The sequence below is a fragment of the Patiria miniata genome, unplaced genomic scaffold (assembly GCF_015706575.1).
Source record: "Patiria miniata isolate m_02_andy unplaced genomic scaffold, ASM1570657v1 HiC_scaffold_20, whole genome shotgun sequence".
NCBI lineage: Eukaryota > Metazoa > Echinodermata > Asteroidea > Valvatida > Asterinidae > Patiria > Patiria miniata.
Window position 1 is genome coordinate 19,782,912 of NW_024037059.1, and position 24,546 is coordinate 19,807,457.

Genomic DNA, 24,546 nt, shown 5'->3' on the forward strand with positions numbered 1-24,546 from the left:
TGAATGGCGGTGTTGCATTTCTACAGTAGCCCCGGCATACAGGCAGGGGCAGCCAAGGCGTGTCTGGATCGAGTGAAATCACTGCTCAAAGACGCAGGCCATGTGGAACTCAAGACGGAGATATGCTACAATGTGGAAGTCCCTGACAAGGGTATGGAGTTTTAAGATCAAACATAAACTCAAACCAATTTGTTTTTTAGAGGTTGTAGTTTTTAAAAGCTGGCATCTTTTTGTAACTAAAAGTTGTATGACCATGTCCATACAGTTTGTGTATGTGATATTTTGTGTGAGCGAACTTCATCGTAAAACATTTGAGATCCACTGGTAAGCATTTGGTACTTTTTTTTGTATATAGCCGGGTTTAGCCACCATATCCATCCACCCATTTAGAGCTTGTAAACATGGGCTACGTGCTCCTTTAAAATTAATAGTTGACATAATCAAAAGAACTCCTAGTTGTTTACCATCTACAAATATTTTAACAGCGGTGCAATAAAGAATGCTGACATCACTAGTTAACGTCAAATTTCTCTTCAATTGGAAGATTCTTTGAATAAGGAGGACCTTCAAGTGCTACACTGGATCCTTGCCACGCCATTTGAGAGCAACAGTTTGGCTTCCAAATCCTTCTTGGGTGATGAGAAGTCTTCGGAAGATGATGTGATCATTGAAATAGGCCCACGGTGAGTCGCCAAGTTATATATTTTGACTTTGTTCATTTAATTCACAACCAGAAATGTTGGTTTGAATCCAAACTGAAAGAGGAAATTAAATTGGCAATTTATGACAATTTGTCATACTCTGGAAGCCAGCGAAATATTTTTTGTGTGGTTTTGTAGACTCTGACAACCTAAAGCACATTAAACCTAAAATCACTTTTGGAAATTCTTACAATAACATCATGAGTCATTTCAAACGGAATATTAAAAAGTATACCTTGAGAATCACGATTGGGGTGGGGGGGGGGGCTTGGTTTCTTGCCAACATTAGCTGGTTTAGTGGAGTAAGAATCATGAGGTCAACCCTGTTTTTTTAGGGGCATGTACAAAACAAAAACTTGCTGGCAGTTTTACTGTTCAATTAACCTTAACCCCCATAGAAAGGGAAAAATTTTAAGAAATTGGAAGACTTACGACTGTCAATGATATGGCATTATTCTACTCACAGACTCAATTTCTCCACGGCGTGGTCCACTAATGCCGTCTCCATGTGCCAGTCTGCTGGACTCGATCAGATCACGCGCATTGAGTGCTCTCTCCGCTACTTCTTGAGAGCGACAACCGCCGATGACGCCCCCATGACAATCCCACCGGACGTTGTGAAGGAAATCACTGGCAGTCTACACGATCGCATGACGGAGTGTCGATATGCCAAACCACTAGACAGCTTTGCAATTGAGGTGAAATGCTCAGTCATGCCACTCAAATTATTCAGCTTTGCAAGAATTACCAGCAATATTTGTTAATGTGTTTATGTTCAAATTACTTAACCAGTTATGTTATGCCCCAGCTAGACCATGAGCCCAACTTAAGCTGGGATTGTCCGACTTAAGTGTTCCAGTTGGAACACTTTAGTTGGGATGGTTCTAACTTGAGTTGGGGCGGAACCGATTGCCTAGTTGGGGCCACCTCTCCACTTTAGCATAGCTGATGCCCAATATATATATGAATGATGCTTGGTATCGACAACTTCTGACCAAAAGCTGTACAAATCACTGAAAAAAAACTGACTATAAAGAAAAAGATTTAAGAAAATGTGTCATTGAAGTTTGTTCTTATATCATATTGTGATACATCAGTATGATCATTAAGATGCATCCAAGTAGAATTGAAAATGGAACCTTAATAAACTATGCATTAGGCTTTTTCTCACGCATTTCGATTTACCTGTTTTTCAACAGGTGAGCCCCGAGCCCATATTTGATGTCAATGTTATGGGAGAGGGGCGGAAAGCCCTGGAGAAGGCCAACAAAGAGTTAGGTAAGATCACGGAAGAAATCACTTTAGAAAGAATTACTGAATCCTGATTGCCTTGAGAAATACACTTGGTGATGAGGGCTGGAGGCTACCATTTTCAAGATCACGAAAAGTTGTGAAAGTTGATTTCAGGCATGTCAAGTGATAACGCATCTTTCGATGTTGACTGAATTTGATATATCTGTTGTAAATAGAATTTCAAACAGCCATACATTTCTTTGTTGCTTATCAGGACTTGCTTTTGATGACTGGGATCTGGAGTTCTACACGGATCTGTTTCGGAACAAGGCAAAGCGCAACCCTACGAGCGTGGAATGCTTTGATCTGGCACAGTCTAACAGGTAAACACACACATTGACTTTTGTCCGTTTACACAACTAAGTCAGAGTGCCAACTCAGAGAAAAACCACGTCCAAAATCTGAAACAACTTTTTGAAATCTGTTTGACATTGATAAAGTCAAATGGCGTATTGTGGAACTGTTGTTGGCCTGTGGATTGACAAGATCAAGCACAACGTGTCAGAACATTTTCAGAACCATTCTCTTAGTTTGAGAAATTATTCCCACATGGTGTTCCGCAAACCTTTCATTTATTAGTATCTCCACCATGCAAAGCCTCAAACCTTACTTACACAACATGTCGGTGTCCAAAATTATTGAAATGTTTTTGATGGATGTAGGATGTTATGTCAGAAGAAGATTTAGATGTAGAATATAGATTCCAGGAGTTTGACGTTTTGCACAAGAACTCTAGTCACAAGCTGTGCTTCAGAAGATATTCCTATTATGAATATCATTGTGAGACTTTCTTTTCATATTCCCCTTTACGTTAAGAATAGATCTGAACTTTTGTGTAATAACAGAATTCTTATATTGCTTGTATTATAAGGGATTATTATATATTGCTTGTGTTTCAGTGAGCACAGCCGACATTGGTTCTTCAAGGGACGCATGGTGGTAGACCAAGAGGAACATCCGCTGTCTCTGTTCAAGATGGTCATGAACACTCAGGCCACCAGCAACCAGAACAACGTCATCAAATTCTCAGACAACAGCAGGTGAGCCTGTGAAATATTGGCACTGTAAACTTAGGCGACAGAGGTCTGTAAAGACCAATGTGGGCACACTATCATTAAGGGTCAGAGAGGAGAGTATCAATTTAATTTCAGCTAAACAGCTAAAAACAGATTAAAAAGAATATCATGAAGCAGATAGGCCCCAAAAACAAAAAGTAGTTGGTCTCTGGTCAGCGCGCGCGTCGATTTTGATCATGCGCGTCAATCTTTTTTTTCTTCACATTTTCCGCGGTAGCTACAACAGCATCCTCTATTGCCACACCACCTCAGATTTTTGTAGCACGGAGCACCAAGGAATGGGCAAATGATGAAGGGCATCAAGGCAAATGATGGAGGACACCAAGGTACATGAGGACACATCAAATGAAAAATAATACCCACCTTGTCTGTGCAATCCAAGCTTAAAAAAAATAAAAGCAAAAAAAAACAAAACCCAAAAATGCATCACTGCATCAAATCCAGAACTTTGGTCTGACCAGAGACCAAATATTTATTTTTTTGGCCTTTAACTACAATTCATGAATTCGTTTGTGATAGAAGTGAAAATCTGAGACTTGAGTGATGAGAGTAATGATACAGCCTGAAATGATAGCGAGAATTGGATCGTTAAATCCAGTTTTGTATCATTGACAGTGCAATCCAAGGATACAGGGTACAGACACTGTTGCCAGAGACCCCCGGCATTGGTGCTTCGTCATTCAGGAAGCAAGAAGCTGAGAGACATATCATCTTTACCGCTGAGACTCACAATTTCCCAACTGGTAAGAAAATGTGTCTAGAATATGTAGTGTTTTTTGATACTTAGCCCTGAAATCAGGCAGTGCTTGAATTGGATAGGGTATTTGAACAATTTGCTTGCCCATTATATTTAATTACAAATGATTATAAGGTCCGAAATTTAGTGAAGCAGGATTGAACCTGGGACCTCTTTATAGGTGCATTACCAACTGAGATATCCAGCCTTAAGTCGGCAGTCTCTCACTTGTGTCTTTGTTTAAAGGTTTCAAGTTACAACTTTATGTCAAATTGATTTTCTCATAGAAATCATGACCCTGTCGGTTATTGAAGCGTGTCGATGCAACATATTGACAGTATAGTCTAACAGATATTTGCTGTCCAGAACTGTTCACTGAAAATCATGTCTTGCCAGTTTGAATGAAACAGAAATATAGCTGATTCAATGCAAAGGATTATACATAAAAAGGGCCTTTGATTTTTGCCATTATTTTCTAAAAGCCATGATCAAAGAAAGATTATAGAATTTTTGTCTTATCTTGTCTTTTTGTCTGAAGGCGTGGCACCGTTTAGCGGGGCCACAACAGGAACTGGTGGGCGTATACGGGATGTGCAAGCGGCAGGCAGGGGCGCTCATGTTGTGGCCGGTACTGCAGGGTACTGCTTTGGAAATCTCCACATTCCAGGTGAAAAATCGATATTTCATTTAACAATAACCCTCTAAAATCCTTCATTTCCACAAGAAGTTTAAAGGATTTTGCAGAGTTGAGTTAGACAGAGCCAAACCACTCTATCTTTTCATAGACTTGTTGACACTTGAAAGGTTTAGGAGTTAGATGGAATTTGTATCAGTTGTTTTGTTTATTGTTATTTTCTTTGCTCCCGTTTTCCAGACTACGAGCTTCCCTGGGAGGACACCTCATTTGTGTATCCATCCAACATGGCTCCCGCCTTGCAGGTTGCCATCCAGGCAAGCAACGGAGCCTCCGACTACGGCAACAAGTTTGGGGAACCGGTGCTGACCGGTTTCGCCCGATCGTTTGGCATGCTGGTCGGCAACGGTGAACGGAGGGAGTGGGTCAAGCCCATCATGTTCAGCGGTGGGATTGGCTCCTTGGAGAGTGGTCATGTGACCAAAGAACAGGCGGAGCCTGGTGAGTGGTAATTTTACTTCTTGATCAAATTTCTAAGCACAGCAATCAGCTGTTTATTTCAAAGAAAGAATTTGCTTAAAGGAGTGGTGCGATTTCAGTAGTACACCTGCTCACTGAGGCTAAAGCATGTCTTGATGAATTTCAAAGACAATTTAGGTTAGCCAAAATCTGCAATCGTTAGCACATTTCTGCTTCCATTTAAGCAGCTTTTTGAAGTTGTTCCCTGATCACCACACAGATTGACCGTTCACATTCATTCTATTTAAAAAAAAAAAAAATAGTTGGCTAGATTTCATCATGTGTGAAACTCGGTTGTTGCGAAAATATTGGTACCTTTTTGAATTCTTTGAACACATCTCGATGCGTAATACTGTTACGAATTGTAAACAACCATGAAACCTCACAGATCTGAATTGAAATTTCATCACAGTCCAACTCACTATGTCTCCCCCAGGAATGAAAGTGGTAAAGCTCGGGGGCCCAGTCTACCGCATTGGTGTTGGTGGCGGAGCGGCCTCTTCCATTCAGGTCCAAGGGGATAACACGGAGGAGCTGGACTTCGGTGCCGTCCAGCGAGGGGATGCGGAGATGGAGCAGAAGATGAACAGGGTGATCCGCGCCTGCATCGAGATGGGGGAGAAGAATCCTATATGCAGTATACACGACCAGGGCGCTGGGGGAAATGGTCAGTATATACTTCTTTTAATTAACCCTCCCAACTTTTTTCACAATCTCCAAGAAGTTTGGGGTAGAGGTCTCAGTTAGTTAAGTGAGTCGAATGAGCTGCTTTACCACACATTTGTTGATTTAGAGTATTCAGAATTATTCATGGCAGTGTTTCATATAATATTTCAATTATTCTTTCATAAGGCAACGTCTTGAAGGAGATATCAGAGCCGGCCGGTGCCCTCATACGAGCCAAGGAGTTTCAGCTAGGGGACCCAACCATCAACACTATGGAGCTATGGGGTGCAGAGTACCAGGAGAGCAATGCCATTCTTGTACCAGAGGGGGCGTCAAAGACGCTGAGAGATATCTGCTGCAGGGAGAAATGCTCGGTGTCGTTTGTGGGTGACATTACAGGGGATGGTAGGGTAAGTTTTTTTGTAATCTTGTGAAGATTTGAAGTAAGTGATTCATTCTAATGTCAGTACTTTGTGTTTACTTGGAGTAAACGATTGTGTGGACTTGTTCCACACAGTAGCATGTGATGTAAAGTTTTTAAAGTTGCTCTCTGGTCCTTTACACAATTCATCACTTGTTGCTTTTACAGATTTTAAAAAACAAAGATAGGGAGAATTCCAATCTTTTTTCACCTTATTTCTCTCAGATCCTTCAAAATCTAACAGTAGTTTTTGGATGAATTTGCAAGATTAAGGGATGTAGAGTTTAGGCACCATTGTTTAACATGGGGCTTGATTCCCAGTGACAGATAAGTAAAAAAAATGTGGTTTTGGGAGGATTGAGAAAGAGTTTTGCCAAAAAAAGAGGCAAGTGAGTTTAGGTCAAGTCAGTCGTCTCAGACATTTTATCATTGGTATTTAACAATCATTTTGAATCTTGTCATTTTGCAGATCCGTCTGGAACTAGAAGATGATTTGGTGGAAAATGGTGGAGTGAATGGGGAGTCTACGAATAAGAAGATGCGGTCGTGTTCTTACCCAGTTGATCTGGAGCTGGAGTGGGTCTTAGGATCAATGCCAAGAAAGGTCAGTTCTGCCGTCAATTTGGTACACAGCTGTAATGTTGTGATTGAATTATATGTATCTAGCCCGAAGATGTGTCGACTGAATCATTTCACTCTGCGGTCATTTTATCAATTTCCCACATTTCATCTCGGGGCAAAAACCAAAACTTCACTGAGCTAAAACTTCAACAGGTTTGATGTTGTGCATCCTTCTCAAGATTTTGTGCAATCGTGTTGCTTTAAATGAAAACAAAACACACTACGAGCAAATGATCCTAAGAATGCTTTGGATTGTAGCTTTGTAGACTCCAGTGCAAAAAGTTGAATCAGGGTTATCCTTGAATATTTAACATAGGTTCTCCATATCATTTTTCAGAGCTTTTTTGCTTTGTTGGGACGAAAATTAGGTAGTAGTTCATGTTAAAAGTGCCTCAAGACTCTTCTAGAACGTTTGTCAACGAATTAACAACTTGGAAATATCTTTGAAAGAACCCATTGATGACTTGTTTCAAAACCCATATTAGGTATTCAACATGGAGCGTGTGAAGCCCAAACTGAAGCCGCTAGACTTGCCTGCAGATCTGACGGTCAGGGATGCGATCAATCGAGTGCTACGTCTGCCATCTGTGGCCAGCAAGAGATACCTCACAAACAAGGTGAGCTGTTGACATCTTGAAGAAAGATTGCAATACTCTTGAGGCATATTTCTCTTCCCTTACATTCATAAACTTGTACCTTTTTTTGGAAAGCTGTATACCTAAACTGTAAGATTAGATTTGGAAACGTTGTACCCTGAACAAGTTTGCCAAGGAAGGAAGGTTGACCGTGTTTATTATTTTTTGCTGCTCAGGGCATTTCGGTTCTGGCTGCTTTCTGGCCACTGTGGTCACTGAATGAAATCACATTCGACCAAACTCTGAAGTAACCACTCTTATTTCCTTTTGGGGTACCCAATATATTTGAACCTGCCAGCTGACCCGTGCAGGCTCTGTGATTAAGTCATTGAGACATCTGCACCGGTAGGCGTGAAGTCAAGGGTTCGAGTCCCACCGTAGAATGCTAGTGAATCTTCTTTCTCACAAGCTCTTAGAAAGCACTAAGCATGGGCTCCCTACACAAGTAACCCCTCAACGGTTAAAAAAAACCTGGAGACCACTTGGAGAAATATGTGAATGCATTGTTGATGACGCCTGATGCTCACTCGAAGATGCAATGGCTTTGTGCGCATTCAGAGTAAACACACTTATGTGAACTTCATGCTATACGCTGGGCCCTCAAAAGTAAAACAGCACCCTATCTTGTTTGTGCACGTAGCCCAAACAGTGCTTTACATTGGGGAAGAGCAAAAAAAAATAACCCCAAAATGCTTCATCAGATAAATAACAGACTAAATTCTGTACCTCTTACCTCAGGTTGACCGTTCAGTGACAGGACTGGTTGCCCAGCAGCAGTGTGTTGGCCCCCTCCACACCCCCCTCGCCGACGTTGCGGTCACAGCCTTGACTCATTTTGACACCGTGGGTTCGGCCACGGCCATCGGCGAGCAGCCGATCAAAGGCCTGGTTGATCCTGCATGTGGGGCCAGGATGTCCGTCGCGGAAGCACTCACCAATCTGGTGTTTGCGAGGGTCTCGTCTCTGAAAGTATGTGTCATTTGCACTTTTAAGCACGGGTTATAATGGGGATATTCCTCCACACATAGAGCAAGTGGCCCGCATGACTGCACAGCCTTTGTGTTGTAGCGGGACTGCACAAAAGCAGCAGCTGTGGAACTACCCACTAGCCGTGTGCCACGGCATACCACAGCTGGCAACTGCATTCCAATGAGGATTAGCGGCCGCGGCCATGACCGCTTCCCGGGCCCATGGGGTTAAAAGGTCATAATTTATTGTTATAACACATTTCAACATGAGAATTAGAAAGGTTGATACTCCTAGATTGTTTGCAAATCATACTAGCCATTCTTGTTGAAATAGTTTTGTAGAAATTTCTCACCTTTTTCACAATTCAGTTGCTCTCCAGATTATCTCGGTTATTTTTTGACACTTCAGTTAATTTAATTTAAAGTGAAAAGCAAACTGTTTGCAAAACATTCTTGTCAGTCTCATAAATCTTTTAGAAACATTATCTCACATTTTTGAAAAATCAGTGACTTTTATAGTGATCAACATGCTTTTGATATAGTCAGGTAACTTCCAAGCATATTTGAAAAACCTAAGAAGCAAATTTCTCAAATCAGCAAAACCATTTCTGAAAAATGGAAGGCTTGCCTTTTTGGTTTATGATTTACTTATCAAGAGCTTATATTTGCCAAGTTTTGCATCCAGATTCTTCATCATTATTGATGAGAGTATGAAACTTGATGCAGCCATTTAGTACAAATAATTAACATTCCAATATGTTTTTTTTTTCTCAGGATGTGAAATGCAGCGGTAACTGGATGTGGCCTGCCAAGCTACCAGGCGAGGGCGCCGCACTCGTCGACGCCTGCGTCGCCATGTGCGATACCATGAAACAGCTGGGAATAGCCATTGATGGAGGGAAGGATTCCCTCAGCATGGCCGCCAGGGTTGCCAAGGAAACCGTCAAAGCCCCAGGTAAATACTGTGTTTTGTTAGTATGTCATCAAGATGGGCATATACCCTTTTTGTATAATAGTTACTAGACTGTTGTGTCATAGAGTGGAGTGTCATGGCCTAGTGGTTAAGAGCACCGCACCAGACTCATACTCTGGTGTTTCAGAGGCAACAGTGGCGTGGGTTGGAGCCCGGGTCTGGACACTTGTGGCCTTAAGCAAGGCACTTAACCATTATTGCTTCGTCCTTCGGGTGGGACGTAAGCCGTAGGTCCTGTGTGTTGTGTAATGCAATGCACATAAAAGAACCCAGTAACACTTATTGCTAAGAGAAGGAGTTTGCCCTGGTGTTTCTGGCCTTCTGTTAAAATTCTCTTGCGGAGTATTTAGGAGAAGAACTAACCAAGTACCAAGTAATGGTCACCTGATCTGATACATGTATGTGAAGACAGGCAATGTAGTGCATACATGTGTAAGTAAATATTGAAATCAGAGGTCGTAAGGACAGCATTGCCCTGTCTGTTCTCTGACTCTGTATTTGAGAAAGATGGTGAGGCAGTATGACTGAGTGGCTAAGTACTTCTGACTCAAGTTCCTCGATGCTGCATTGCCAGTTTTCGTGGAGAAAGTTTCAACTGCATTTCATTGCATTTTCTTGTCTATAAATGGATTAGTTTAACATTTTGTATAATGTTCCATAGGTGCGCTGGTCATTTCTGCCTATGTTGGATGCCCGGATATAAGAGCCACTATCACCCCAGATCTCAAGTGCCCGGGAGGCTGTGGTGAGTTTGATGATCCTGTTCTCTACATATTGAATCGGGGTCGCAAATTGAGTGTATTATGCTGTCATGCCCTTTGCAATGCACAATTCCTAGCCAAAATCACCTGAGTATAAATATGCAAGCCATCAAGGTCGTGGTGCATTTCTGACAGTTATTTTCTGAATGACGATTTGATATTTTTTCAAAGTCTCTAAAACAATTGTTGAAATTATTAAAACAAGAGAAACATTTTGGGAGCTTTGCTTAACTTAAATTTCAGGATTTGTTCCAGAATTACGTGAACTTGATTTTTCATCAACTACTACTGGATGACTGGTAATATACATTATTGCAGTCGTCACCAATCTCTTAAGGTGTAAGACCTCTTTTGCGAAAGGCAGTTTCATTTTAGGTCGTCAGTATTGAACACTTACCGCTTTAATTCTTTCTTCAGGGAGTATTTTGTTTGTGGACCTGAGCTGTGGCCATAGTCGTCTAGGGGGCTCAGCCTTAGCCCAGTGCTACAAGCAACTCGGTGACAGCGTGCCAGACCTGGAGAGCACGGCCGTGCTGGTCAATGCCTTCAACGTCACCCAGGAGCTCCTTGCTGGTGAGTTGAGCAGTTCATCCAGTCAAAAACCGTTCAACTGTCCAACAGACAAAACCCAACTATCTGTTGGAAAGATCAGCAACAAATCAGGGAAAACAGAAACAGAAGAATTCATGTAAATATAATTTGAAACATTCTTCCGAAATATTCAAGAACATTTTATGTTCAGAATGTTACTTTCTTTTTTTACAGAGGGCTTGTTGACAGCTGGTCACGATGTCAGCGATGGAGGGCTTATTACCTGCCTGCTGGAGATGACCTTTGCAGGGAATTGTGGGATGGAGGTCAACATTCCAAACAACAACAAGGGTCAGTCCTGTGAATTTTTCTGTGTGAAACCATTTCTTAGGCCAGTTTGGAAAAATAACATGAGTTTCTGCAGTGGCAAAACTGATATTCATACTTATTCTACCAAAAATCTAAAAAGTTTACTTAAATTGATCTTTCATTGTAACTCATTCAAACTCCTTAAGCATTTTTGCCAGAATCCCTTCTGTATCTTTAAATATAAATAAAAAAAGATAGAAAATGAAGGATGAAACGTATTTGAAGTAAGTGAATAAACAAACATATTCTTCATCGTGATTTGATATGTATAGCGTCGTCTTTGGAGCTGCTTTTTGCGGAGGAGCTGGGTTTGGTGTTTGAAGTGTCGGCCCAGAATGCCGAGGCAGTGTGTCAGAGGTACGCTGGGAAGAGTGTGCTGTGCTCTGTGATTGGTCAGTCTTGCGGGCAGGGACCAGACTCCATGGTAAGATCAGAATTTAAATTTGTTTTCTCCAACAAATTTGATGCAGGCTAAGCATTTAGGTATTTCTAAAGAAGCAGACTTAGCTTTGTGACAGAACTAAATTTTATTTGCTGATTTTAAGGTACCAATTTTAAAAGAAACAGTTTTCAGGAGGCATATTGAAATATATATAAGCACATAAGAAAAAAGAAAACAAAATCTCACTAAAAGTTACAACAGGTTTCAAGGAATTTGTTTGATTCAGAAATTGACAGGTGGATATCTGAGATTGATACAACAGTGGTTGCTCATAGTGCTGTCTGTTAAAAAACCTGTAGTATTGTAAAGTTAACATGCTCTTCTCTGATTAATGGTAAATGGTCAGACCAGTGTAAGGCTGCATTCGAATCCACTTTCAAGAGCTAGGTCTAGGTCCACGCCCATTGAAAATACGCGGGGACGCGCTGACAATAGACGTAGCCGTAGCTCTGGAAGCCCGTTTCGGACACGGCCTAAGATTCAAAGTTGAAGTCAAGGCATCGAAAGTTATCAAGTCTCAAGTCCAGAGACAAGATATCTCAATGGAGTGAGACAAAGGCAAGCCTTGTCATTGTTATCTCCAGTTACCTGAGCCGGACTTGTGACAGACTTTTGATTGACTTGACTACAACGTTGGCAAGATTGAGAGAGAAGATGTTGAAACTTACCTCTTGTGTTTATAATAGGTTCGAGTGTCTGTGGATGGCAGTGACGTCCTGACGGACAAGATGACAGTCCTGAGAGACGCTTGGGAGGAGACTAGCTTCCGCCTGGAGGCCCTGCAGGCCAATCCAGAGTGTGTGACTGAAGAGAGACTAGGCCTTGGGCAGCGTGTGGCTCCTCCCTACAAGCTGACCTTCGACCCCAACAAACATAAAATAGATGCAGGTAAAACAGACGATATGTTTTTGAAGTTGTTTCAATTGGATTCATTTGCTACTAATATTAAAGACATAGTCCATCATTTGTAATTTGTGCATTTTGTTCGTTTGAAGCAACAAATGTGTTCAAAATCTAATGAAGGATACTGAACAACTAACCTGATGAAGTTTCAGCTCAGCTTCAGCTGTATATTCCGAGAAAAACAGCATTCTAGGATCTCAATTTCAAATCCAAAGTTGCTTAATCATGTTTTGAATTGTTTTGAATTGCAGCTTTACGCGATGCCGCGCACTGGTCCGACGAATTATAGCAACCCGGCGCCTGTGCGTCGTGCCAACGCTTACGTGCGCTCCGCCGAATAACAAAACGAACTACTAATTTAAATTTTCCTACGGTGCTTCTTAAGACACACCGTTGGAAATGCCTTCTTTCGTTGATTTCTTCAAAATGAGAGCTTGCCAGAAAGAATAATTTCTCAGGGAGTTTAGTCCCCTTACTATCTTTCAACCAGTATGTTTTTCAACAATAATTACGCCAGTTACTTTTTTGGATAGCTGCAAATGATGGACTCCGGCTTTAATCGTAGGTATTGCGCATATGGGAAAAAAAGACATGTTCTGTCAAAATGTGACACTTCTGGGCAAGGCTTGAAATGGAGATAAAACTAGAAATCAGAGTCGGGTGATTTTTCATTCAGTTTTTGCAAATATGTGATTCTAACTTTATCGAAAATGTAGCTCAGACCGTTTCAGACCGTAGTTTTTAATCTAAAGGCATTTAAAAAAAATAATGTGTAGAGGTGTATTGATTCAGTTTTCAGCTCATTTCCCAGAAGAGTTTACTTTTGACTTAAGCTTTTTTAATTTCTGAGAAACTAAAATGAGAAATGTGTTACCGCATTCCCTATGCAGAGTTGGCCAAACCAGGTTTTGTTCGTCCTAAAGTGGCCGTGATTCGCGAGGAAGGCAGTAACGGTGACCGCGAGATGGTTGCCTCGCTGTTTGCTGCCGGTTTTGACGTCTGGGATGTCAACATGCATGACCTAGCGACGGGGAATGTCACCCTGGACCGGTTTAGGGGCGTGGTCTTCGTGGGCGGATTCAGCTATGCGGACGTTTGTGGATCTGCGAAAGGTAAGCGGACAATTCTACATGGTAATTTATTAAAGTGGAGGATTTGAACTATCTGTGATTTAAGTGTCATGGTATATGGGTTTAAACCATCAAACCCTAAGGAGGACCATGGTGTTTATGTTCTTGAGCTAGAGACTTTACAACACTTACCACTCTCCAAGAGTATAAATGGACACCAGTCAGGTAAGGCCAAAAAAAAAAGGTTTCCTGTTTCTGGTATGGAGCTTGCCCCAAAAGTGGTGCGGCGACGCGGCTTTTTTTTTTCTTTTTACCTGTTTTTTTTTTTTTTTTGGCTTCAAATGTCGGCTGATGACTGCAAATGGTGCCCGACTAAACTTAGTGCAAATATATGGGAGTCCAGAGAGGCCACATAAAGCTTATTCTCGATCATAACCCCATCTAAAAACACATTAAAATTGTGCAGCAGCAGGATTCCAGTCAAACCAGTGAGTTTGGCGGTTTTGAGACATCATCTTGTATTGAAAAAAAAACTTTTCATTTTGCCGACGCGCATGGCTACGGCGACGCGCGCGCATACCAGAAGCCGGAGACTCTTTTTTTTTGGCCTAAGAGACAGATTGCAATATTGAAATGCTGTGGAAAACTGGTCTCTTTTCCTGATAAACCGGGGAAATAATTGTGAAGCGCTTTGATGCATAAAAGCCTGGTAAATAAGCCTTATAAGCAACACGTACTTGTTGAAACCCTCCTATGCAAACATACATTCTGTGCCATGTTGACTGGCTGTGACTGTTTATGTATTTTGATACAGCTATGCTTTGACTGTAGGTGATTGACAAGCCAGCTGCGCCAACCACTTGTCTGCTTTAGTCTGTTGACTGAATTTGACTATAGAGTCACAGTGCTTGCTTGAAATATGGCAGGGGAAGAGGATTGATTTTTTGATTGTCTGTGACTCTTCGGATAGCAGGAGGGTTAATGTATTGGGTGTCTTCCTTCAAAGGCAAAAGTCGTCAAGTTTTATTGTGTATTCTTAAAGTTGCCAATTTTGTAGAGTGTGTTTAAAATACCTGTAAACATTTTTTAGTAATAACTTCATTTGTTTCTGACAGGTTGGGCAGCGGCGATCTTGTTTAATCCCACTGTGCGTGCTCAGTTTGATGCATTCCGGGCTCGGAGTGACACTTTCTCATTGGGCGTCTGCAATGGCTGCCAGCTGATGGGGTTGCTAGGCTGGGTGGCCCCGGACCATGGACAAGGGATGCCAGATGCAGGTAAACCCTAAAAAACCTTTAAGATCCATATCTGCAAACTAATGCACTTCTCTGTAGTCAAAGCTGCAAATTTCATTACCTCCTACAGAGCAATAAATTCACATTACAAAAACATTGAACATTCAGGAGAACAATGTAGGGCTGCATAGCTCAGTTGATACAGCACTGAAACTTTTTCTGAAGTTTCCAGGTTCAAGTCCCACTCCAGTCAATTTCTTTATTCAACCAAATATTGGCATTTCTCTCAAGTTACACGCTGCACCTTGAAACGATTCAGGGAAAAAATATTGATGTTACCTATAACTTTTTTTCTTTCTATTTCTCTTTTCAGATTCTGCTTCCTCGAAGCAAGGCGTCTTCCTGACACACAACAAATCCGAGAGGTTTGAGTCCCGGTTTGTCAGTGTGGGGATCAGTCAGAGTCCGTCCATACTCCTACAAGGCATGGAGGGGTCTGTTCTGGGCATCTGGGTTGCCCATGGAGAAGGTAAAAAAAAAGGAAATGCAACATAATTATCGCATAATTGAGGAGGCTTTTGCAACATCCAATTCACTGACTCAAGTATGCCAATGATGCTAGTAAGTAAACAGTGTAAAACAAACTTATTATTTGTTGGTGCAGATAATGTTGCCATAGTTTGTGAGCATATTCAAATTTAAATTCATCCCAAGTAGAAGAAAAGTGAAAAGCTGTTAGTCAACCCTTACATAAGCATTTCTTTGTCATCTTTCATCTCCCGTTACTTATGGCCTGACATGTGACCTGGTTTGTGACTTAAGTTTTGATTGACTTGTGAAGAACTTGACTACAAGTTGGTCTAAAGATTCTCTGTCACCCACCAAATTTTGAGACTCAACCATGGTTTTCTTGTTTTAACGCTCACCCAGGCCAAATGAAGTTTGCCTCAGACGCCATCCTCGACCAGGTCACCCAGAACAACCTAGCACCCATTCGCTACGTGGACGACCAAGGCCAACCCACCACCCAGTACCCACTCAATCCAAACGGGTCCCCTGAGGGCGTTGCAGCCCTGTGTTCCCCAGACGGGCGACACTTTGCCCTCATGCCCCACCCAGAGAGGTGCACTTTCACCTGGCAGTGGGCGTGGATACCGCAGGAATGGCAACGGGAGGTGAAAGTGTCGCCCTGGATGCACATGTTCAAGAATGCATGTGCCTGGTGTCACCAAAATGCTTAGGGGATTTGGTTGGGTCTCCTGGGTATGTCATGGTTGCAAAATTTATGGTTGCACAATTTATTGTTGCAAAATTTATGTTGCAAAATTTATGGTTGCAAAATTTATGGTTGCACAATTTATGGTTGCACAATTTGTTGCAAAATTTATGGTTGCAAAACGTATGGTTGCATAACTTATGGTTGCATAATTTATGGTTGCACAATTTATGGTTCTAAAAGTACATTGCAAGTGGTTGAAAAACTAAAAGGGTTAAGAATCATTGAAATTTTGGGAGGGAAAAAAAGCACTAAAATGCAAGTATTGTTGCAGCTTAAGTCAAGCTGTAGTTTTGTTTTTGATTTAAGATAGGTAATGGATCCAAATCAAGGTTTAAATTAAAGTGAATTTTTCATCTTAAACTAGGATTTTTCTTAAACGGAGTATAATTTTAGATGGGTTACTTTATCTTTTGAGATGAGGATACATGTCTCGATTAAAATGGCAGCTATATGGATTGGACACTAAAAGATGGAAAACCAGCAAGATTGTTCCAAGTATTAGGTTACATCTGTCGATGTAATCATGTCAGTTGTTTTGAAAACCATTACAGGGTGTTCTCATATCAGTTTTCTGTAGCCAGTAATACCGACTATTTTTTCTAAAAGTTACTGAAATTCATTTTATTAACTGAAATTCCAAGAGTTGTATTCTTCACCTGTCATTTGTTTTTGAAACGAGATGTCATGACAAGACCTTAACATGTTCAGAAAAAGAAGTTAATAAAAGTACTATGGTACGGATTCTTGATATCTGGTAATTATCATTGTGTTCTTTATCGATGCAAATTAAAGAAAAAAATTAATGTACCAAAACAAAAGGAAACCCAAAAAATGAAAACAAAAGGAAACCCAAAAAATGAAAACAAAATGTACAAAAAATTAAAACCAAAAGAAATGAGAAAACAGATTTTTCCAAAAAAGTGAAAAATTTATTCGAATACATCTTTGGAATAACAAAGGCACTTAAAGGGAATGTACAACAATTGCTTTTGCTGTAATTTTCAGAAATGTAAGGAATTGGGGTGTTAGTATTTTATAGCATAGCAATTGTAATGTCAGGGTATTAAAGATTTAGGCAAATTAGGCAAATTTCCACTAAAAGTCCAGCTTGGTAACCATCATCTTCAGATTCAGCACCCCGGAATTAGGTATAATAGCTGCGTTAACAACTTCTACTAAAAAATGCATCTTCTTGCCCTTAATAAGCCCTTTTTTTGAAATATCGCCTAGACTAAAATTGAAATGCAAATTTTACAGTTTTTGAAAGTAATTTCCACAAAAAAAAATACAAAATGATACAAAAGAAATTCAAATAATATACAAGAAAAATGATGACAGACGGACAGTACATACAAAATAAAATTAACTAAGGACTGATATAATTTTATAATTTCTTTTCTTTTGGACAGAAAAACAATAACACTGACTTTCCCCATTTTCAAACTTCCTTACAGTTTTAAACATTTTCCATTGAATAAAAGTTTCTGATATTTGGAATATATTCAGACAACGGATACTCCAGGTCTTTGCAGCAAAAATCAGATCGCACCCAAATTTTTACATGTACAAAGTAATTGACACAAAACAAACAAAATAATACAAAAGAAAATTTGAACATTAGGCCAAAAAAAAATAATAAGTCGGTCTCTGGTCAGCGCGCGTCGATTTTAATCATGCGCGTTGATTTTTTTTTTCCCCAAATGTTCCGCGGTAGCTCCAACAGTGCCCCCTATTTCCGCACCTCCTCAATTTGTTTTACCAAAGAGCACCAAGGAATGGGAAATTGCACCAAGGCAAATGATCGAAAGCACTAAGGCAAATTATGGAGGACACCAATGTACATGAGAACACCAAAAAAAGCAAAATAGTACCCCACCTTGTCTGTACAATCCATGCTTGAAGAAAAAAAAGAGAAGAAAAAAAGAAAAAAAGAAGCCGCATCGCCGCGTCAATTCCGGAACTTTGGTCTGACCAGAGACCGAATATTTTTTTGGGGGGGGGGCCTTAAACCATATACATTTTGTAAATGATATTAAAAAGAATACACACAAAACAATTATGAGGACTGATCTGATAAATTTCATGAATGGTTCATTTGAGAGATCGAAAAACAATAACCCTTTACCTTGCTATTTGAAACACAAAGAAGTGAGATTCCACGAACCATGAGCATGGGGATTGTACAATGTTGTTTTCGAACTTAAAACAAAATTTGTTCCTATTTCAGTATTATACATCAGTACAGCTGGCATTCAAACGGACAAGACTTATTTTGCAACGGAGAATACACTAGCAAGATTGCTGGCATCTGTGTCAGTGTTTATCCGTAAATCCAACAACTCTTGTCTCAAGACGTGTGCCTTGTCAGAAGCACAGACTTCAAGACGTGCGTCAGAATTACACCATTTTCTTCTTTCACCCTCAAAATCCCCTCTGACCTGTTTCAATTTATCCTCGCCGGAAGGCCCTGCATTGGCGCCATTGCTGGTAGTGGCTTTTGCATCATGGCCCTGCACTATGGATAAGGAGCTGGTGGCTAACAGCTGCTGCATTTTTGAGGAAGTGTGCTTCAGTTCCTTGTCAATGGTTGCCATGGTGGTTCCCATGGCAGACCAGATTTGATTGGCTGGTGGGAGGGGCTTGATGATGACATCATCGGGCAGCTGCTGGTACAGGTGCTGGCAGAAAAGGAGAAGGTCTGACTGATTCCTGAAAAATCAAGTGAAGACATGAATAATGCATGAAATACTGAAAGATCAAACCGATCCCAGGGTGGAAATGAGGTTACAATCTCATTCAGAGGGAGTTAACTACATGAAATAGGCTCCTCACAATATTTAGGGTGTACTCCCTAGCATAAAAAAAACCTTGACAAAAAATTATGCCAAAGTCAAGGATGATAATGCATGACATCTATTGGTTGTCCTATTCAACAATTGTTTCAAGATTTTTAATTGAGTTAATCACATGACCATCACAAGTTTATCACCAGTCTATCACCAGTCAATCACAAGTCAATCACAAGTCCATTACATGTCCATCACAAGTCCATCACAAGTCCATCACAAGTCCATCACATGTCCATCACATGTCCATCACATGTCCATCACAAGTCAAGCACAAGTCGATCACAAGTCAATCACATGTCCGTCACATGTCCATCACATGTCTATCACAAGTCAATCACAAGTCAATCACCAGTCAATCACATGTCCATCACAAGTCCATTACAAGTCAATCACAAGCCAATCACATGTCCGTCACATGTCCATCACATGTCCATCACAAGTCCAGCACAAGTCAGTCACAGATCAATCACAAGTCATGTCATTAAGTAACTGAGCCTGAGCCATGACAGAGACTCCCTTTACAGTTCGCTTAACCTGGGACTGGATGACGTGTGATGGACTTGTGAATAACCCAAAAATTACAAGTCCAATTATCACATACCGACTCCACACATTTATTGCCATCTTGTTCGGCCCATCCCGAGACACAATCTTGACCCTCGTCGTGCCAAGAGCTCCAGCGGCACTTATCATCCCATCATGCATTGTAACATCCTGGAACCCCATGGGGCCTTTCAGGGTGCATTTCACACACTGCAGGTTGCTGTGATTGGAGGTAAGTAGCAGGGGCGTGGCTAGCTGGAGGGCGTCGAGAGCTTGTATATCATGCCGACGCTCAGAGTCTGTCACAAGGAAAAGTAAAATGTTAATGTGAGGTTACAATGATCATTGGGGAAAAGAAATGCATGAATTCATATCCCCCCCAAAAAAACTTTGCAACTTTGACATTACTTTTATCCAAAGATGTCACAGTGTGATTTTGAGTGGTTTGATTGAATTTTATAGATTCGGGACAAAATACCCCGATCACTAGCATTTAAGCCGGTGTTGGTAACAAAAGTTAGCAAGCATACATTGTTCTTTTTCTCCAAAATGTTTGACTTCTTATAAAAAAAAAAAAATTCACTTTAAAATTTAAGTTTTGGAGATTACCTTACTTATCAATTGCAATGCATTATCATGTGAGAGCACCACACATATGGAAATCTCTTATGCATAATACTGAAAAAAAAATGCAAAAACTCATCACCTGATTTTTTGCGATCCAATGGATTTATCAGTAGTTTTCCACTGGCCACGTCACAAGCTTGCAAGGAGGCAGTGCCACAGGCACGCCGTCTATCAACGAAGCCGTCTTTGTCAACTCCTGGCCTGGCCTTGTTTTCTTCAGCCGTCACAACATCATTGTGGTTTCTGACGAATGGTTCTCTCCAGTTCAGCACCACAGTGCACGTAACAACAGGTTCAGAGACAAACTCTGGAACCCCTGTTACACCAACTACTGTGGTCTTGGCTCTAGACTCCAAAACAGCTGTTCTCGAATCTTGGTCCAGCTTGATTCTCTTTGCCATTGGCTCTCCGTGGTCTGATGCAACTGCGGAGGAGACTACTGATTTGAAGTTGCAGGTGGATGTGCTTGAATGGAGACTAGTTTGAGGAGTGCTTGCAGGGATCAGTGATATGCATACATCAGAAATAGCCCTGGAAAAGTGAAGAAATAGGAGATTTCTACTACTTGTTCCAAATTATGATATATCTTAACTTTTCCTTTAAGTTTCTCCTTTTCAAGTTCAATAGAAAGTGGTGAATGAAATTTAAAAGTAATATCTACTGTGAAATCTTGATAAGCCAAACCTCAACAGAACAGGTTGAAAATTTTACTTAAGCAGAGTTTTTGAGTTGAGTAGGGTTGTATAATTATCATTGTTATACTACTGAAGGCAGTGGATTCTTTGTTTGACTTAACAGGTGTTTTGAGTTATCAGAGTTTGACTTATCGAGATTTTACTGTGATGTATCATACCTCAAACAATTCAATTTCCTTAAATAAACTCTGCAACTCTGTTGAGCTTTAAGGGATGTTCAGAATTAGAAACTTAAAAGTCTGCTTTGTTCAATTACACAAAAATATAAGTTAAAAAAAAAATAAAAATAATGAATCCTCCTTTTGTGAGCAGGTGATAGTTACCTGTCAGTTGTGTTGGCTACCTCTGCGCCAATGATCCAGCGATCGTCAGCAACACGCTGCCAAGTACTCAAACATTCCAGTGTTGTGTCCTCGTCGGTGCTAGGAGTTTCTTCCCCGACTACGTCTGTATTGTCTTCCCCAGAGAGGTCACACAAGCACGTCAGTGAAGTCTGTCATGAAAAATACCAGATTAAAATAAGTCTGATGAAAAAAATTCCATAAGTAGCACTATAGACATATCTATGGAAATAAAAATGTGAGGATGAATACTTTTTTGGGCCTTAATACCACATTAAATTACGGAGAGGCAATAAACTGATACATTTGTAGATGCTCTAGTGCCTCTTGTTCGTTGTGACACTTCAACTTTTAAAGAAAAATGACAAGATTGCCACACTTGCACGTTATATTAAAACCATATGAACAGACAACTAGTTCAGCAGTCCAGAAACCCAGATCATAATAAATAAAAATACATTATTTGTCATTTCTTAAATTTTGATTGTTTGCCTTAAAAAATCCAGTGTGCAAGACATCTCCTCAAAACTTGAACCAATAAATCATAAAAAAGACTGATTTTTTTTTAAAACTGATTAATTGTTTGGACAAGAAGAATGACACACACACCCATTTACTCACATCATGTGATGGTAATGGCGGCGTCCGTTCAGCCATCTTGAACAATGCATCCTGGGATTGCTTGATGAGCTGTGCCTTCAGAGCGCACTGTGATTCTAATGACCTGAGAGCTGCCATGCCGGTCTACACGATAATGAAATATAGTAGAAGAAATAAAAGGTTAAAGGGGAATATACAACATTGGTTTTGCTGTAATTTTCAGAAATGGATGGATTTAGGGGGTTAGTATTTTATAACAAATATTGTAACACTGAAGTTTCGTGTTCCTAGATGCTGGAAAAACCAAGAAAAACATGTAGTCTGCTTCCCTGACCCCAGACATCGGGGAATTGTAAAGTCAGTGAACCAGTCTAGCTGGCATGTACCGTTCATAGGCGTGTAATCGATTGCAAACAAACCAGACTAAATGGTAAATTGGGGGCAGTATTTGAAAAAAGCCAGTTTTTTTCCAACGCGGGTCAGCTGACCGGCGTTGGAAATTGATATAAAAAATACCACTTTTCTTGAAAATGACAGTATACCAGGTGCCATGATTTTACAGGATGCTTAAGACTGTCATCCATTAACGGTCCAGCAAGGTATTTCATAATAATTTGGGTTTTTTTTTTTTTATGTTTGCAAATGTTGTATGTCCCCTTTAAAAAAAAATTGGAGTTTTGGGAATGACTAAAATTGGGAATGACCAAAAGAAGTGATGGGAGCATACAATACACAACTTGTATTACTGTAAAATGTTTTACTGCAAGCTACATGAACGTTACAATTACCATACCTGTACTTGTGATTCCAGTGCTTGCACCGCCGACTGCAGATTGCCTGCACAAACTGGTGGTCCGTCTGTAATGGTGTTTCCATTTTCCTTATTAAACAAAAAATTAATAAATAAATAAACTATTGGAAAAAAAATCTATTTCAAAGTGAATTGTTTTGAATCATTAAAAGAAAACCCAATAAGAAAGACTAATTCAGCTTGATAAAATCCTAAACACAATTGAGAATAAATAAATAAAAAAAAATTACAACCCACAGTCTGAACAGTCGGAACACTTCAAAAACTCAAAACTTTGTTCAGCAAAAGGAAAGTCATACAGTGTGCATAAATATGACTTAATTATCTGTATTGATTTCAAGTAAAATTGCACAGAAACTTAAGAAAAGAAAAGTTTTCGATTAGATATTACCGTGGGAAAAATTCTTACCTCGGAAGACCAGTTGCACATTCCAAGGTCGGTGAGGTGGAAACGCTTTTGAGGGGCGTCTGCACCATCTCCAAGAAGAAGAAGCTGCTCTGATCCAGAGAAGAGAAAATCATCCACGAGAACTGTGTAGAAGCCTGTCCATTCTCTGGCCACCTGTGGACAAATAAAGGTAGGATTTCTTGTCATAGTTTGTCACAGTATTTCTCTCTTTTTTTTTCTTGGGGGGGGGGGGGTATATGGTTGGGTCGCAATGAGGTTTGTTTTTGTTACAATGTTAACAATTTTGCAATAAGAATATAAATGCAAGTATGATAGAAATTATGACAATAAATAGATATTACTTTTTGCATTAATATTGAACATTTTTGAAAGAGTTTCTGTAAATGAGTTGAAAATGAAACACAGTTAATGTGTTTATAGAAAAAGAACACAAGGAATAGGCGGAAACTGGAAATTTCAAGTAAGTCAACAAAATGTACGTGCCTCAAACGTCTTCCTCCACACAGCACAGACCCTACCGCCAGCGGACTGCACCAAAATCAACTCCTCTCCTCCCGTCACCGTGGCAATGGCAATCTTGCAGGCATCATTAAATGTGATGGAACAAACTCGTCTGACCATCCCTCCACAAGCTTCAACCAATTGGGACTGGTTTGTAGCAGCAAGAACCAATGAACTTCCCTTATCTACGCTGCGGTCACTATTTCTGAAGAAGCTGCTTCCTAATTGGCTTACACTACCTTGGCAAAAATGGAGACAGTTGACAATGTTTGAATATTCATGAGGCATTGGCGCAATCTCCTCTGCTATTGGTACATTACGTTCTTCAGTTTTATGCACAGGCAGCTTAACCACTGTCCATCTGTGGCCAAGGTTGAGAAGCATCTTCCCAGCTGAATGTTCGTGATTGGAGGACTGCTCCGTTCCCATGGCAACCGCATCACCACTTACCACACCGAACCACTTCAACGATTTTGAGGGTTTAGATAAATCTTCATCCAACTTCACATCATCAACACTGACTTTGGTTTGGTTTGATGATCCAAAAGCTCGTGTGAAGTAAACACTCCTTTGATGTTCCCAACAAAGTGTTGGTCCGTTTCCAAGAAACAATTTCGTTGACTTCAGCGAGTATCCCAATGTGAAAAACCCACGCAGCAAAAATGTCTTCTTTCTCAACAATAAGAACACGACTGATACGCGCGAGCGATACTTAGATATCTTAGAAATCCCAGCCCCATCCCCAGCAGCAGAAACAGGCACGTTGTATTTTTCCCAAACTCGTTGTTCAACAACAAGGCATGGAATTTTCAAGCCAGTCCGACTGTCAGTAACTTTGGCCAAAGCAAGGAGTCTTATGTCGGTGCCATTGCCGAGTGTATGCGTCACTCTGTCACCGCGTGGTTCAAATTTACCGCTCCGCGGAGAGAACTGAAAACTTTCCGCCAATAGCGTTGCCTCACTGTCCATTGTTTCCATTGCCATCGCGTCGCTTGTGCCATTTTGAAGCAGAGGAGTATCGATTTGCATTTGCGAACCCGGAAACGATGAAATTTTGACAAGTTTACCATGAACGGAAGTGTACACAGCAGGGACCGACATTCTGCTGAAGTGACTATCACCAAGCAAACATACAGGCGTTCAAATAGATTCTTTTGACGGGTGGAAACACATGACAAAACATTTTTATTCGGAGTAATTTTTTTCTCCTTACACGCAGACTTGCCATTTTCCAAAATTCCCGGCATTTAATGGCGATCCAAATTAGCGCCCTCTATCGACGCTTCCGTAGCTTTTTTTTTAATGGTGTTCTAAATAGCGCCCTCTAGTTTGAATGT

At 40.6% G+C, this 24,546-nt stretch overlaps 2 protein-coding genes across 2 annotated transcripts; one reads left to right on the forward strand and one right to left on the reverse strand.

Moving 5' to 3' along the window:
• LOC119728207 (phosphoribosylformylglycinamidine synthase-like) lies at positions 1 to 16,581 on the forward strand. The gene is made up of 24 exons (XM_038200344.1): positions 1 to 151; positions 545 to 683; positions 1,168 to 1,399; positions 1,901 to 1,979; positions 2,209 to 2,317; positions 2,894 to 3,034; positions 3,686 to 3,813; positions 4,345 to 4,473; positions 4,681 to 4,941; positions 5,396 to 5,626; positions 5,812 to 6,035; positions 6,516 to 6,650; positions 7,153 to 7,284; positions 8,041 to 8,271; positions 9,045 to 9,225; positions 9,905 to 9,988; positions 10,422 to 10,577; positions 10,770 to 10,886; positions 11,177 to 11,328; positions 12,033 to 12,234; positions 13,140 to 13,361; positions 14,435 to 14,596; positions 14,928 to 15,083; positions 15,485 to 16,581. Exons 1-24 carry the CDS (start codon positions 4 to 6, stop codon positions 15,793 to 15,795), a joined length of 4,062 nt encoding a protein of 1,353 aa, XP_038056272.1. The 5' UTR covers positions 1 to 3; the 3' UTR covers positions 15,796 to 16,581.
• Positions 16,582 to 17,860: 1,279 nt separating this feature from the next.
• On the reverse strand, positions 17,861 to 24,471 carry LOC119728019 (Fanconi anemia group B protein-like). The gene is made up of 8 exons (XM_038200101.1): positions 23,192 to 24,471; positions 22,709 to 22,861; positions 22,282 to 22,368; positions 21,510 to 21,632; positions 20,871 to 21,040; positions 19,932 to 20,383; positions 19,284 to 19,524; positions 17,861 to 18,542 (listed from the first exon to the last, which is right to left on the reverse strand). Exons 1-8 carry the CDS (start codon positions 24,308 to 24,310, stop codon positions 18,101 to 18,103), a joined length of 2,787 nt encoding a protein of 928 aa, XP_038056029.1. The 5' UTR covers positions 24,311 to 24,471; the 3' UTR covers positions 17,861 to 18,100.
• Positions 24,472 to 24,546: the final 75 nt, after the last annotated feature.

What these genes read in the sequence shown, in the direction of transcription:
- LOC119728207 (XM_038200344.1), top strand. Translation starts at nt 4, where the DNA reads ATGGCGGTGTTGCATTTCTACAGTAGCCCCGGCATACAGGCAGGGGCA. An exon ending in GATCTGGCACAGTCTAACAG is followed by an intron (nt 2,318 to 2,893) that starts GTAAACACACAC and finishes CTTGTGTTTCAG; the next exon opens with TGAGCACAGCCGACATTGGT. An exon ending in CGAGGGTCTCGTCTCTGAAA is followed by an intron (nt 8,272 to 9,044) that starts GTATGTGTCATT and finishes TTTTTTTCTCAG; the next exon opens with GATGTGAAATGCAGCGGTAA.
- LOC119728019 (XM_038200101.1), bottom strand. Translation starts at nt 24,310, where the DNA reads ATGTCGGTCCCTGCTGTGTACACTTCCGTTCATGGTAAACTTGTCAAA. An exon ending in CACTGGAATCACAAGTACAG is followed by an intron (nt 21,633 to 22,281) that starts GTATGGTAATTG and finishes ATTATCGTGTAG; the next exon opens with ACCGGCATGGCAGCTCTCAG. An exon ending in GTAGCCAACACAACTGACAG is followed by an intron (nt 20,384 to 20,870) that starts GTAACTATCACC and finishes TCACTTTTCCAG; the next exon opens with GGCTATTTCTGATGTATGCA.